This window comes from Neopelma chrysocephalum, unplaced genomic scaffold (genome assembly GCF_003984885.1).
Source record: "Neopelma chrysocephalum unplaced genomic scaffold, ASM398488v2 Primary Assembly neopelma1_139, whole genome shotgun sequence".
NCBI classification, from domain to species: domain Eukaryota; kingdom Metazoa; phylum Chordata; class Aves; order Passeriformes; family Pipridae; genus Neopelma; species Neopelma chrysocephalum.
In genome coordinates, this window is record NW_020897801.1 from 24,793 (window position 1) to 38,526 (window position 13,734).

The following is a 13,734-nucleotide window of genomic DNA, read 5'->3' on the forward strand; positions in this document are numbered from 1 at the left end:
CTTTCAAAATTGCAGTCCAAAGTGCCACAGTAGAGCTGTGACTAAGGCACTTAAAAACAATGCAGACAGCCCAGCACAGAAACCAAACATGCTTATCAGGTCAAAAGGCTAAAAAAAGGCGAAATTTGCCCTTTTGAATACTTGGGGTACTTCAGGTGATAAAATGTTGCTTTTACTAAACATAGGAGTTTTGCAACATCTGCCATTGGGATAATTTTAATCATCTTATTTATGAAATCTTCTTTAACAGGGATATCTGGAGTTCTCTAGTTAGATGGAGCTGTTTCTGTGGAACTGAAGGTTCATTTATTTATATAGCCTCAAGAGGAAGACAGGATGAGCAATTGCCATTAAGCCCTGTTACCTTGCACAGCTACAATACCCATGTTATTTAAATACACCAAATGCTGTTGCAGTAATCTTACTTATTTTATTGATGTTCCAGACCAGGCTGGACGGGGCCCTGAGCAACCTTGATCTAGTGGGTGGCATCCCTGCCTGTAGCAGGAGGATTGGAACTAGATTAAGGTCCCTCCTAACCCAAACCATTCTGTGATTTCACTTTTTTCATAATGAAAATATCACAGACAAATCCGGTGGTTTTGGATGCTCCCACTCTTTCTGATCTTGCTGTGTCTCTCTGACATCCTTCTGTCTTTTTACAATATTGTAGATGGGGTAAAACAGTGGACGTCAAGAAAGAGGCAAGAAACCAGATCTGGCACTAAGTGAGACCATGGAGGCAGAAGCTGAAGTACAAAGTAATAGAGATGAAGTCAAAGAGCTGAAGGCCAAAGAACGGAGGCTCACATCAGTCTTTGGTGTGGCAGACTTAAAAAATGGTAAAAATATTTTGTCTGTTCTTAGCTGTAATATTTTCTGTTTCTAATGGCTGCTGTTCTATATTCTGTCCTCAGGCTTCATTTTCTCCTATTCCTTACTTCTTCACTGAGGAATATGCAGATGATTCCCATTTTGTCCTGCCAAATAACCATTTTGGGGGAATGGATTGCATGAGGATCTCATAGCTTTTTCCCATTTTTAAGTCCTCAAATTGGCCATTGCAGCCCAAAAGGTCTAGGTGGTGGCTCTGTCTCTTTCCAAACAGAGCCAGCATTGATTCTAGATTTCCTAAACCATGAACTAGGCCCACCCTTACCACCGACTGTATGTATTTCAGAGGTGTTCTGGGTTTCCATTCCATGTCCTCTCTCTCTTTGGTGATGACTTCAGAAGCAAAATTTCTAATTTCTGACCACAGTTACGTATACTGCAGCGGGGTGTAGCGACCGAGGCACGGACACCCTCGCTGGTCAGCAAGAGAATCGTTTATTATTTGTTTCAAGCCTCTATTTATAGAGGAACTAGTTTCGTTTCTGGTCTGTTAGCTAAGCCTCTTCAACCTATCAACAAGCAATACTTGGCCCTATAAAATTACAGTGTGCATATTTCTACCTGTTAAACAACTAACATCCATCTTTATAGCTATCAGCTTTCAACACGCTTTCTTCTTTTCTTCAATCATCTTCTTGTTCTGGGTCACGCGACCTTTGGCTCCACACACCTTGTAGACACTTCCTCCTACCTTCTGCCACATTCTCTTCTGTTCTGGAAATGTCCACTGCTTCGTTAACCCTTTTTGTGCTTGCTTTGGTCACGATCCTACACAGTGGGGCACAGAACATGCCACCTTTTTAGATGCAGGAACAGCTGTGACTTGCTTCTTCTCTCAGGCTAGTTCCTTTCTTTGAAACTGAAAAAAACCATACCAGAGACAGGCTGAAGGGGAAACTTGAATCCTGTGTGATGGACAGCTAGGATCTCGTCCCACATGGAGCTCTTCATTTTTTTGTTAGGCTTTGCTGTGTAAAAGACTAAAAAGTCCTCGTACAGGCAGCCTTTGCCTCCTGTGGTTTTATTTTCTGTTTAGGTGTTTCAGGTGGTTTCAGAGGACTGAAAATAGAGGAACTGGGAGAAATCTGAGTATCATTATCCAGGCTTACTTGGATTTTTCCTGTCAATCGCCAAACAAAACCGAATGTTATCTACTTGAGCAACAGAATAGACCGAGCACTTTTTCAGGTCTGACCAAGATGCTCGACCTCTATCACTGAATGGCAAGAGGAGTTTTCCACTTTCAAATAATTTTCACTTTCTTTTCTTGTACCTATCTCCAGGCCTCACTTCCTCTTTTTCTATTCCTACAGGAGCTATTGGACTGTATAACCTTGGACAGAGCTGCTGTCTGAACTCTCTGCTCCAAGTGTTCCTCATGAATATACACTTCACAGGGATACTTCGAAGGTACCACTTGTTTGAACTACCAGAGATACTTCCATTGTTGCTTTGTTGCCTCTCCCTCTTTTTCATATGGGATGTACATTTGAAGGATTAGATCATCGAGGCTATCAAAGGTGCTTTCAGCTCCCTCAGCAAGGTCTCTGCCTTGTTGTGTCTGTCATACATAGTCTAGGGCCTGCAAAACTAGAAGTTGCAGTATTCTGACTTGTTAGTCATCTTTGATGTGTGTGCCCTTTGCAGACCAGTAAGCTGCAGTCCTGAACTGAGTCTTTATGACTTGTATCTCTCTTTTCCAAAAGAGGATATGATTTTATTCCAGGTTTACTCATAGGCCTTTTTAAGAAAGGATGTGTTGTGCCTAACCGTATCCACTATTAATTTTGTAACTTTAAGCATGTAAACATAAACATTTAGTAATCCTCAGCCTCTGGCCCCTGATTGCCCTGGTTAGCACCTCATAGAGAAGATTAAGAATGTTGTTGCAGATCAAGAATACATGGCTTTACTTTGTCTTGCTTGACTGTTCTCCCTGGTTGTTTGTGAGGAGGATTTGGGCTTCTGCCTCCCTACCAACTACAATAATAACTAGTTTGATTTGTTTTCAATTTACTCAGTTCACTGCAGCTTTAATCATCTAAGTGGATCATTCCTATTCAGTTCTTTCTCTACATTTCTTAGACGCTCACTACTGTGCAGAGGTGAAAGAAGATGTTACAGACGTGCAGAGATGCGAAGTGTCATGAATGGGCAAAGCTAAATAATGTAGACAGTAGGTTACCACGGTTATTAGAAGAAAGACTTAGAAAAACCTGTGAACTGCAATAAATTTAGGGAGGATAAAGAACTTTTCAGTTGGCATATAGTTGAAATACAAGCATTATGATTTTTGTGCCCATGAAATTTTGAGGGTATGTTGAGAATGAGGACATGAATCAGTGGGAGGGAAGAACAGCTCTGAAACTGGCTGTAACTAATGTTATTTCTATAGCCCAGAAAGCACTTGAGGTCCTACTTGGCTTGTCCCTTACTCAGGAGCAGGCCAACTTAACATTGTGGCTTTTCACTTTAGAACTGTCAGCCTGCACTGTGGGGTGAGCTAGTGCAGGTGACTGCTTCCCCTTTTTCCTTCTTTCGCTGAAAATATACCCATTTTGGTTCCTCTTGAGTTGCTAGCTGGGCTACTTACCTCTGCTCCTTCAGGTGTGATGTCTAATATTTCTCCATTGTGCTGCTTGATGACCATTTGTGTTGCTTCTTCCCTTTATAGGATCACAGTGCCACCGTGTGCTGCGCAGAGGAACAATGTCCCGTACCAAATGCTCCTGCTGCTGGAGAAGATGCAACGTGGCAAGTGCAAAGCTGTTCGTCCCACGGAACTCGCCTGCTGCCTTTCAGCACACAGAGTGGAATGTAAGCAGCACTGCCTCGTGCTCACCTCTGCCTGCAAACCAGGGTGTTGATTACCCAGCACTAACAAGTAGTGCAGACTCCAGCATCTCCATGCAGAAATGTCAGGAGTTAGGTACATGATGATGTAGTGCTCTTTATAGCTGCTTCCCACTTGTGAGTGCGATGCTGTGTATTGCTTGTGAAGAGGGGGGAAAAAAGCCCCTGCTGTATGTCCTTGCTGATGTCCAAAGGGAGAGCAGTCTATCAGACTGCTGGAAGACTCAGCTACAGATATTGACCAAAGGGAAAGGGCTGTTCAGGGCTGAGAAGACAGCTTGTAGCTTGATTTGTCTTGCTGTACTGGCATCATAATAGTGAAATAGCTGCTGTTACTTATTAGAAGAAAGCGATAGTGTGGAAAAGATAAGTTCACACAGATCCCTGGGAATAGAAACTATATACTTCCTGTTCCTTTTTATAAGGGCAGAGAGAAGAATTTACTGTCTTAATCTCCCAACTGGTCAAAGTCCCAAAGGAGAGAGACTGTTGAATGCATGGGTGACTGGTGACAGTAGGATGCTGGGAGTCTGTCTATGTGTACAAATTCACAGGGTGTATCCAAATGTCCTGATCTTTATTGTATAATCATAGAATCATAGAATCAACTGGGTTGGAAGGGACCTCTGAGACCATCAAGTCCAACCCTTGATCCAGCACCACCGTGGTTACTGGACCATGGCACTAAGTGCCACATCCAATCTCATCTTAAAAACCTCCAGGGACAGAGAATCCACCACTTCCCCGGGCAGCCCATTCCAATACCTGATTACCCTTTCTGTGAAGAATTTCTTCCTAATATCCAACCTTAACCTCCCCTGGCACAGCATAAGACCGAGCCCTCTTGTCTTGCTGATCGTTGCCTTGGAGAAGAGACCAACCCCCACCTGGCTACAACCTCCTGTCAGGGAGTTGTAGAGAGTGATGAGGTCTCCCCTGAGCCTCCTCTTCTCCAGGCTGAACAACCCCAGTTCCCTCAACCTCTCCTCACAGGACTTGTGCTGCAGTCCCTTCTCCAGCTTTGTTGCTCTTCTCTGGACCTGCTCCAGGACCTCAATATCCTTCCTGAACTGAGGGGCCCAGAACTGGACACAGCACTCCAGGTGTGGCCTCACCAGCACTGAGTACAGGGGCAGAATCACTTCCCTGGTCCTGCTGCCACACTGTTCCTGATCCAGGCCAGGATGCCATTGACCTTCTTGGCCACCTGGGCACACTGCTGGCTCATGTTCAGCTTCCTGTGAATCAGAACCCCCAAGTCCCTTTATGCCTGGCTGCTCTCCAGCCACTCTGTCCCCAGCCTGTAGCGTTGCAGGAGGTTGTTGTGGTCAAAGTGCAGGATCTGGCACTTGGCCTTGTTGCACATCGTCCCGTTGGAATCAGCCCAACTCTCCTGCCCAAACAGGACAGCACTGAAAGGGGAGGTGGTAGCCAGCCATCTTTCTTAAGGAGGAATGCAAGATAAACTAAATATTTCTGTTTGCCTAATTTCCCCCCTTACTCTGAATGGCTTTGCAGTCTGCCTTCTCTCTTCCTGTCAAAGAGAGATGCCCAAAGGGAATTTGTAAAGCTTGACTATTTCCCACCTTGTTCTTCTTTAAAATTCAGGTGTGGTTCCTAAACTCCAACATCTCAGAAAGTGGTTCTTTTCCTGGATCATGAATGTGCTATTAGACATGAGGAAAGGTGTATGTTCTGAGCTTTGTTTAATCAGAGATGTCTGTAATCTTACTAGAACACAACTGAAGTCAGTACCTGCACACTTGCATTGCTGGGAAGTTGAAAGCACTTCCGTATCAGGTTGTTGGATTATTCTACAAAATTTGTTCCACCTATGATCAAGCAAAAAGGTAGTCCAGAAATACTATGATTTTGCTATACCACATGTAATTTTTGCCCAGTTCCTAAATCTTGAGTTCATCACTAGTTGATAAAATCAGTTCTTCACGTTCAAGGATGTAGATTCTTTTCTTTCCCCCTAAGTTTAATCTTGAAGCAATTCCCTGCTGAGCCATTCTAAGCAAGCTGTGCATTGAGCTGTATCCCACCACCTTAGGTTTCCTAATATGCCAATTTAGCCAGAGTGGAAAGACAAAGCATAATGTCACTTCATCATACTTGGCTTCTTGTGCTGAAACCATATGCTTTTTGCCTGGATAGAGATCAAGGGGTTTATACTATTTGGTGTGTGAGACGTATTTTTATCTCAGCACTCAGGAGAATTATAGCCTTCACTAGGGGACGGGTGGAAAAAGGTCTGTGATGTAATAAAGGTGAAAAAGAGAACAGAATCTTCCCTGTATTGTTTCTAAGCAGGATTCAAAAGGAACTTTTTACAAGGATATCTAGTGATAGGACAAGGGGTGATTGCTTTAAACTGAAAGAAGTTGGGTTTAGATTTGATATTAGGAAGAACCTCTTTACTCTGAGGGTAGTGAGATACTGGAAGAGTTTGCCCAGAGAAGTTGTGGATACTCCATGCCTGGAAGTGTTCAAGGCCAGGTTGGAAAATGCTCTGAGCAACCTGTTCTAGTGGAAGATGTCCCTGTCCATGGCAGGGGGGTTGGAAAGAGATGTCCTTTAAGTTTCTTCCAACCCAAACCATTCTATGATGCTATGAAATACAGCTCTCAAATCAGTGAGACACCTGAGCCCTGTTTTCTGGTAGGTATTTGGTGTACTCTTGGCCTTGCACGTGGTGTCAAGTACACAACTTTAGCACTGGGTGGTGCAAGCCCTCTTATCTTTTCCCACTGCCTGCTCAGGTCACACAGAGAGATTGCAGCTCTTGTCCAGTCTAAGTTCTGTCCCTGGCAGGGAGTGGCAAGGGACAAGAAACTGGATGTAATGGGGGACAATAACTCTCCCTTTGCCATCTGTGGGAAGTCTGTGCTTGGTGCTGTTCATAGTACTTATTGGGGTTGTATTTTCTGTTTGTCCAGTGTTCGTGCAGCATGATGCTGCTCAGCTGTTTCTGCGTCTCTGGAACTTGATAAAGAAGCAGATGAAAAAGCTAGAGCTGGTAAGGATGGTAACTGAAATGAACACCAGGTCCTTTGGCCCTTATCATGTGTTGTTTCCTCTGCTCGTTGAAGAAGGATCCCGTTCACTGACAATTGTCTTAAGTTAAATTCTTAAAATTATCCATCCCCTGTTTGGGTCTTTCCTCACATCTTTCAAATGGGAGAGGAAGTCTTGATCTCATAACCTACAACATTTTGAATTACAGTTAATGTTTGTTCTTCCTACTTTTAGGGTATGCCAGAGTCTCCATTCTAATGGGAGAGTTGATTAATATGTAAAAAATTGATCTTTTTGCAACATCAAATTTAGTTTTCTTTCATTTGTTTTTTTCCCCCCAAATTTCTGTAAGCATTTATTGGCATGCCTTGACACAGCTTTTCCATTTTTTGAAGTCAGCCATGTGCATTTCATTCTAATTAGTCACTGTTAGTACGTTATATATATGACAGTTTCTTCTATCAGACTGGGAAGAGAAAAGTGATTCTTCCTTGACTCAGTCATAGTTTTATTCATACAGACGACAGGCTTCTTTTGCAGTTTCAAACAAAACAGTACAATTCTGCATCAAAGCAGACATTTAAGTGTTCTGATCTTGTTATAGGCTGTCTTTCCCCTCTAACAGGGGATGAGGGGAAGGAGTTGTCCTCCTTTAAATTGTGGGAAGTGGCCTGCCAGCATAAGTCAGTGTTAGATCTTGGTTCAAACATTAAAGCAGTAACCTGGCTTGAAATAACATGTGCACGTGGACTTTTCCACCCACAAGGAAATACATTGTCTGTCATCTTCATAAACCTTGTTTTGGCCTTTTTTTGTCCCTCCAGGTTGAAGAGCTGAGTGATTTGTACACTATCTGCATACAGGAGCATCTGGCCTGTCAGAATTGCTCTTTTGAAATAAAGAACAACAGCAACATGTTAACCCTTCCACTGCCGGTGTTGGATTCCAATTCTCACAGGCTGAAGACTCTGGTAAGTTTAGTGGCAACACTGTTCCCTTAGGAGAAAGATTCCCCTCTGTTCACTGTGGGAGCCATCTCCTTGCAGCACTGGTGTCTCCTGTGTCGTATCTAGAATCTCTGCAAGATTTCTATAGAGCGTTTGAGACCACCAGGGGGTGGTCTTTTCTCCTTCACATTTCTTATTTGTTTGGAAGAGTTTTAGAGGTCTCAAAAAATTTGTTTGATTTAGGGGCTGGAAAATAAAGTCCGTGAATCACCTTTCTAAAAAGAGTGTTGGCTAAATACTCTGTAACAGACTCAAAGACTTAAACTACACAGTGATGTGTACCTGTGAGACCTTAGATACCACAGTGAGGTGCCCTAGATAACTTGGAATCCCTGGCCAGACACACTGCGTTTGCCCAGTGCAGTGTTCTTTCACTGTTGAATCGGTGCTGCAGATAGAGCAGTGCTGGTGACTGTGTAGGTGCTGCCACAAATATAGTGGATTTTTGAGGTGCCAGTTCACCATTGGACCACCTGACCACTTTATACTTTTTCATCATTACTCTTTGAAAACCTCTAAAGCTTTGAAGTAGGTATAAAAGACACGTATACATCAACATCTGCTTTGCGAAAAATGTGGTACCCTATTTTTTTTCCCCAACTAGTGCAATCACAATAAAAGCTAGGAAAAACGGGGTACCTTTTTTTAGGCTGCTAGGCAGTCTTTTGTCCTTTGAATAAAATATGCCTTCTGTAGTTTTGTTGTTTGTTTGTGCTCTGTGAAATAAAGTAGAAATAGAAACCCAGCTTGACGGAATTCAGTTGAAAGAAATCTCCTCTGTCTTCATAGGAGGACTGTTTACAGTACTTTTTCCATCCAGAACAGCTGACTGGTCAAAACATGTGTTTCTGTCAACAGTGTGGAATGAAAACACCTTTTTTGCAGGTAATCAGAGAATTATTTTCCCATAAGTCTCTCACACAGAGAAATTTCTTTAGGACGGGAAGAGTGGGGAAAGGACTCAACCATATCAGTTTAAGAGGAGATCAACAACTCAGATTTGTCAGCACAGAAGTATCAGCAAGGTATAAACCACATGCATCTTTCCTCCTGTTAGGAAGTTTCCTGCTGTAGACATAGCTCTTGCTACAAAGGATTTCATGAGTTTTACTCTGTCACAGAGAAGAGGAGCTTCTGTTGGTTTATTCTGTGTGTCCGCTGTGGGCCTTTACTGCTGCGTAGCTGCAGAGGTGGACAAAAATATGTTACTTGAACTGTGCATACACCTAAAAGTAGGATACTGTAGGAGGATTTCCTTTCTTCCCTGCTCTCCACTGGGCTCCCCGTTTTTCAGAGTATCAGTCTGTGCCAGATGATGAATTAGCTGTTTCATGAAGAGGCAGGTGCATTAAAGAGAGCAGTGTGAGGGAGAATGCCTTAGCACAAGGCTTGGAGGGAACTTCCGAAAACATTTTCACTGTTGGGCTGCCTGTGAGGCCACAATGAATCCATATGTCTTAGTGGCAGCCGTGGCAGCAACAGGCAGTGCTGGAAGAAATGAGCTGTCAGCTTGACATCCTTCATGGAGCTCCAGTGGTCACATGTCACAAAGAAGTTGGCTTGCCTCTCCTCACCCTACCTAGTGCTACCAATCTAGGGTTAGGAAAGCAGATGAGAAATGAAGCAGCCCTTGACACACCCGAGCCTGGGTGCTGATCACACTGAAGCTGAGAAACTTGATTATCACAGCTCCATTATGTGTCTTGTGAGCAAACGGTCTACAAAGGTTTGGCATCTGCTGTCTGATGCAATTGGCAGTCATTCACTTGTAGCACTGACTGTTCTCCATGCTATGTGCACTGGGTGCCAATGGCTGTTTCCAGCCTACCTCCCCAGCGTTTATTCCTTAGTTTTCAATCACATTATTTATTGCTTTACAGAGCATGAAGCTCGTCTATCTGCCACAGACTCTGACCATACACCTAAAGCGCTTCTGCTTTGAAAAATCATGCTACACGCACAAGCTTAGTCACTATCTCCCATTCCCACGGGACCTTGATTTCAATGGAGTCTTGACAGAAAATCAGTGCCAAGCAGATGACAATGAAAAGGTGAGATACTCCTAAGGCTGTCTAAAAAAGGGAAGATTTTCTTCTCCTCTCTGCTCAAGTCTCAAAATTTTAAGAGATCACAGCAGTACTTGCCTGATTTCAAAGTGCCTGTCTTAAAAATCTGTCACAGACATCTTTCACCTGTGTCTGGTGTTGCCTCACATCCCATGGTTTTAACTGGTTCAGTCATTATTCAGCATTCTGTGCTCAATCACCAAAGGCACAATGACTGGACCTTCCTGCCATAAGGACAAAAGCCAGGCTTTACATATCTCACCAGTCCAAGGCAGGGGAACTCCATTCCTGGTATTTCCCATGCGGTGTTGTTGGCCACAGACTTGAGCTTAGCAAGGAAACAACAGCTTTGCCAAGCAGATGAGAGTGATCTGCCCCACTGTGGATCTGTCCCCCTTACTGTGAAATAAAAAGGGGAAATGTGGCAAAAGCAAAAGTCACCAGTGTGATGTTGTCTGTAGTGTAACTCCTTTGCTGTTCTACTACCTTTTTCACATTCCTGTGGTCTCCAGGGAGGCTGCCAGCCCATAGCTGGCAGGCAAAACTATGAGGGTAAGAGCAAAAAAGGCAGGATCCTCAAGGCTAATCTGCTCTTCTTCCTTTTTCCTTACAAAATCCACGTCCTTGCTGTCCTGGGTGCTGCTTCTCTTCAGTCAATGGCAAATGAGAATTGCTGCACTAAAAGTTACTCTTTGTGTCTCTTTGCAGGCTACTTGGCAGTATGGCCTTTTTGCTGTTGTTGCTCATTCAGGATCAGCTAGTTGTGGACATTACTGTGCCTACATTCAAAGCCTCACAGAGTGTAAATGGTATTGCTTTAATGATTCTGAGGTTCGCCAGGTGAGGAGATCAGTCCACGTTTCTTTTTGTACTTTCCTGACCACTCCTCCAGATCTTGCTTAGTCTGACTGACTCCTAATTAAACAGAATCAGGAAAAGAAACTGGAGCTGCAGAGCTTTGTGCACCTCTGCTACAGGCTCTTGCTTCTGCACCAAACAAGGCCTCAGGTTCTGCTTTGTGACTTGCAAAAGCAGCCATTTGATGTATACCCCTACTTTATGTACTCTGCTGAGTTAGAAGAGGAACTGTTTTTCCTCGTAAAGCAATAAACCAATTTATTAAAAGGTGCTTAGTTCCTGGAAGTGCCACTTCCACCACTCTTATGAGAACTGGTGCACTGGTATCATAACGTGTCCATCTCCTAAGAGTTTTTACCAGCCTCCTCTTGTGTGTTTTTCTTCTCTAGGTATCATGGGATGATGTTAAATGCACCTATGGACATTCCAACCTCCACTGGTATGCAAACATATCTCTGTTTTTACCTAATGCTGCTCTGGACTTTGGAATGAGGGTAGCAAAGAGAGGGAAGATAAGTGATTTGAATTGCATATTGCCTGGGATGTAGTGGGTATGCAGGAGAGTAGAAGAGGCATCCTTGTATTCTGATTACTCTGATGGGACTGCATATGACTATACTGGGAGCCTCTAGGGTTACTGATTAGTCACAAATGGGGCTGACTGCAGTTAGATACGTCAATCAGGATTTTTCCATGCTTTTTGTTTTGATGCATCACAAAATAGCTTATGAGAGGGGGATAATTATAAGAGGGAGATAATCCCTCCTATAAGCTAAAGTGCTGACAGGGAGTCAGCTTTATATGCTCTCTCAGGAACACTGGAAAGGGTCAGCTTAGTTGATCCAAACCACGAAAAGCTGAGCAGAAGCAAACCTGGGAGGTTACTTGCGACCTAGATCTTCAAACATTTACATCGCATTTTGCTTTTTCTTTGCCTCTACAGGGGAGAAACGGCCTATCTCTTGATTTACATGAAAAAACATCCTCAGCAGCCCTATCCAGGGCTATCAGAGTGTCTAGGAAAGCTGTGAATTGTCCATGGAGCTCAGCACCTCTGTGCAAGAGTGGACATGTACAAATGTTCCATAAGAAAGACATTTTGCACTCAGCAACCTCTGTGTTCACATTTATTTATGAAAAACACTCAGCTAGAAAAAGGATCTAAGAACTGTTGCAACTAAAACTTTTTCTTTCATGTATTTTTTATATTTATGTGATTCTACATATTCATTTCATCTTTAAAAGATAGTTAGTTAGTCCTTGTCTCTGCTGACTTAGCAGTTTCCTTAATGCCGATGCCTAAATTCCCATACAGGGGAAGGGTTTGGCCTGAAAACCTGTGTGATATTCCAGAGAGGTGTGTGGTATGACTGGGGAGCACTGATAGCCAGTAAGAGCTTGAGACTTTGCCATTTTAGCACCATGTGAGATGCTGGCAAGCTGGGCAGGAGACCCCAAAAGTCACCAGAAACAGCTGCAGGAAGGATCAGAACCTTTATGCCACATGCCAGTGACTCTTACTCCTTAAAACCTCCCTGAAAACGAATCACTACAGGGGCTGAGATGTATTGAAAGTTGGCATCAGCACAACGAGGTGTTTTAAATCAGGAGCTATGGTAGCAGGTCTGATTTACAAGATGAGTTCATATATATATTTGTGCAGGTGATTATTGTTTTAACACACTTATCAGGTGTTCATATGCATTTTCTTTCCTGTAGAGAGGAAAATATTCAGAGTAACAGAGATTCTGAAGCTAATTAGTGATTTTGCACGATGCAGGGGATACACTGTGATAGGGGAAGTAAGATGCCTTGCTGTGCTTGAACTTTTGGGATTTTCCTTAAGTATTCTTCTCATGGTTGCCAGCTGGAATTGTCTTGCCCTCGCCTTTCCCTCTCTGCCCTTGAAGTGGGAATGTCCCTCAAGCAGAAAATGTTCTAGAGAGAACAATTGTATAAAGAAAGTGGGTAATTTTTAAATCTCCTGTTGAGTCCTGTTACTCTGTGCTGTTGGTTCAACCTGTACTCCCATGGCAAGACCACACAGAGGGAAAATGTAAAGAGAGCTAGAAAGGAAGGTTGGTCACATGCGACAGTGTGAAGAAGAGTGTTTTGAAGGCTCATCACAAGGCTCTATTGCGAGGAAAGTCAAAAACTTTGATTGTGATGCTTTTAATGCCCTGGTGGCATTAAGTCTTGTTGTACCACGTCCTGTGAAGGGATTGAGGATTCCAGCAGTTTGACTGTATCTTTGCAAAGGTGCTATTTTTGTGGGACTGAGCACATTTTAAAATTACTAATGTAGATTTAATAGCAACTGTCTATAACATAATTATATTTTGATAATGATGATGAAGTTCACAAATCATGTCCGTTTTCTGTCGGTATGTGGAAGGCAAATTGAGAAATTTTGGAGCATAGCTACGAAATTACACTTTCATAGTGTAGCAGGTATTTATTTTGCTGTATAGCAAGGTCCATTATTCTGCTCAACTCTTGTATTTATGCTGCTCCTTCTTCGTTAAAATATCCCGGTGTATTGTTTGTCACCAGGATGAGGAATTTTCAGCCTGTTCACATTCAAGAATGTGTTGCAATCTTTCTAAAGCACCTTGCAATGGATGAGTAAGAAAATCAAGTTCCTGTTTGCTTTGTCCAGCACTTTGCCAAAGTGAAGTAGCAGAAAAACAGAAACTGGGAAATTAATGGGTTAAGAGACTGACAAGACATTTCTAATTAGACATAACTTGAAATTTTAAAACTTACGCTTATGAAAAATGCCTTAAATGTGTCATAACCTTCCAGGGATGTTACCAATCAAAGAAGCAATTGCTGAGATACATCAAGAATCTTTCCAATCAGTGAAAAAATATTACTCTCAATGAAAAGTAGTAAGTGTTTTTTGAATAAAATACTGTGTGATAAATTCCCTAGAAAATGGGTCTTGTGGTTTATTCTTGGTCTGTTGTTCCTAAACACCGTAAATGCAGGTGGGAGGCCACAGGCCACATGCACAGAGGTGAATGCTCAGATTA

At 42.9% G+C, this 13,734-nt stretch overlaps 1 protein-coding gene across 1 annotated transcript; it reads left to right on the forward strand.

Annotated features, from left to right (window-relative positions):
- The first annotated feature begins 671 nt into the window (after window positions 1–671).
- On the forward strand, window positions 672–11,882 carry LOC113975564 (ubl carboxyl-terminal hydrolase 18-like). The gene is made up of 10 exons (XM_027699723.1): window positions 672–842; window positions 2,208–2,304; window positions 3,569–3,711; window positions 6,690–6,769; window positions 7,593–7,739; window positions 8,565–8,660; window positions 9,656–9,826; window positions 10,550–10,681; window positions 11,089–11,138; window positions 11,643–11,882. The coding sequence occupies exons 1-10, from the start codon at window positions 737–739 to the stop codon at window positions 11,728–11,730; spliced, it is 1,110 nt and encodes a 369-aa protein (XP_027555524.1). The 5' UTR covers window positions 672–736; the 3' UTR covers window positions 11,731–11,882.
- Window positions 11,883–13,734: the final 1,852 nt, after the last annotated feature.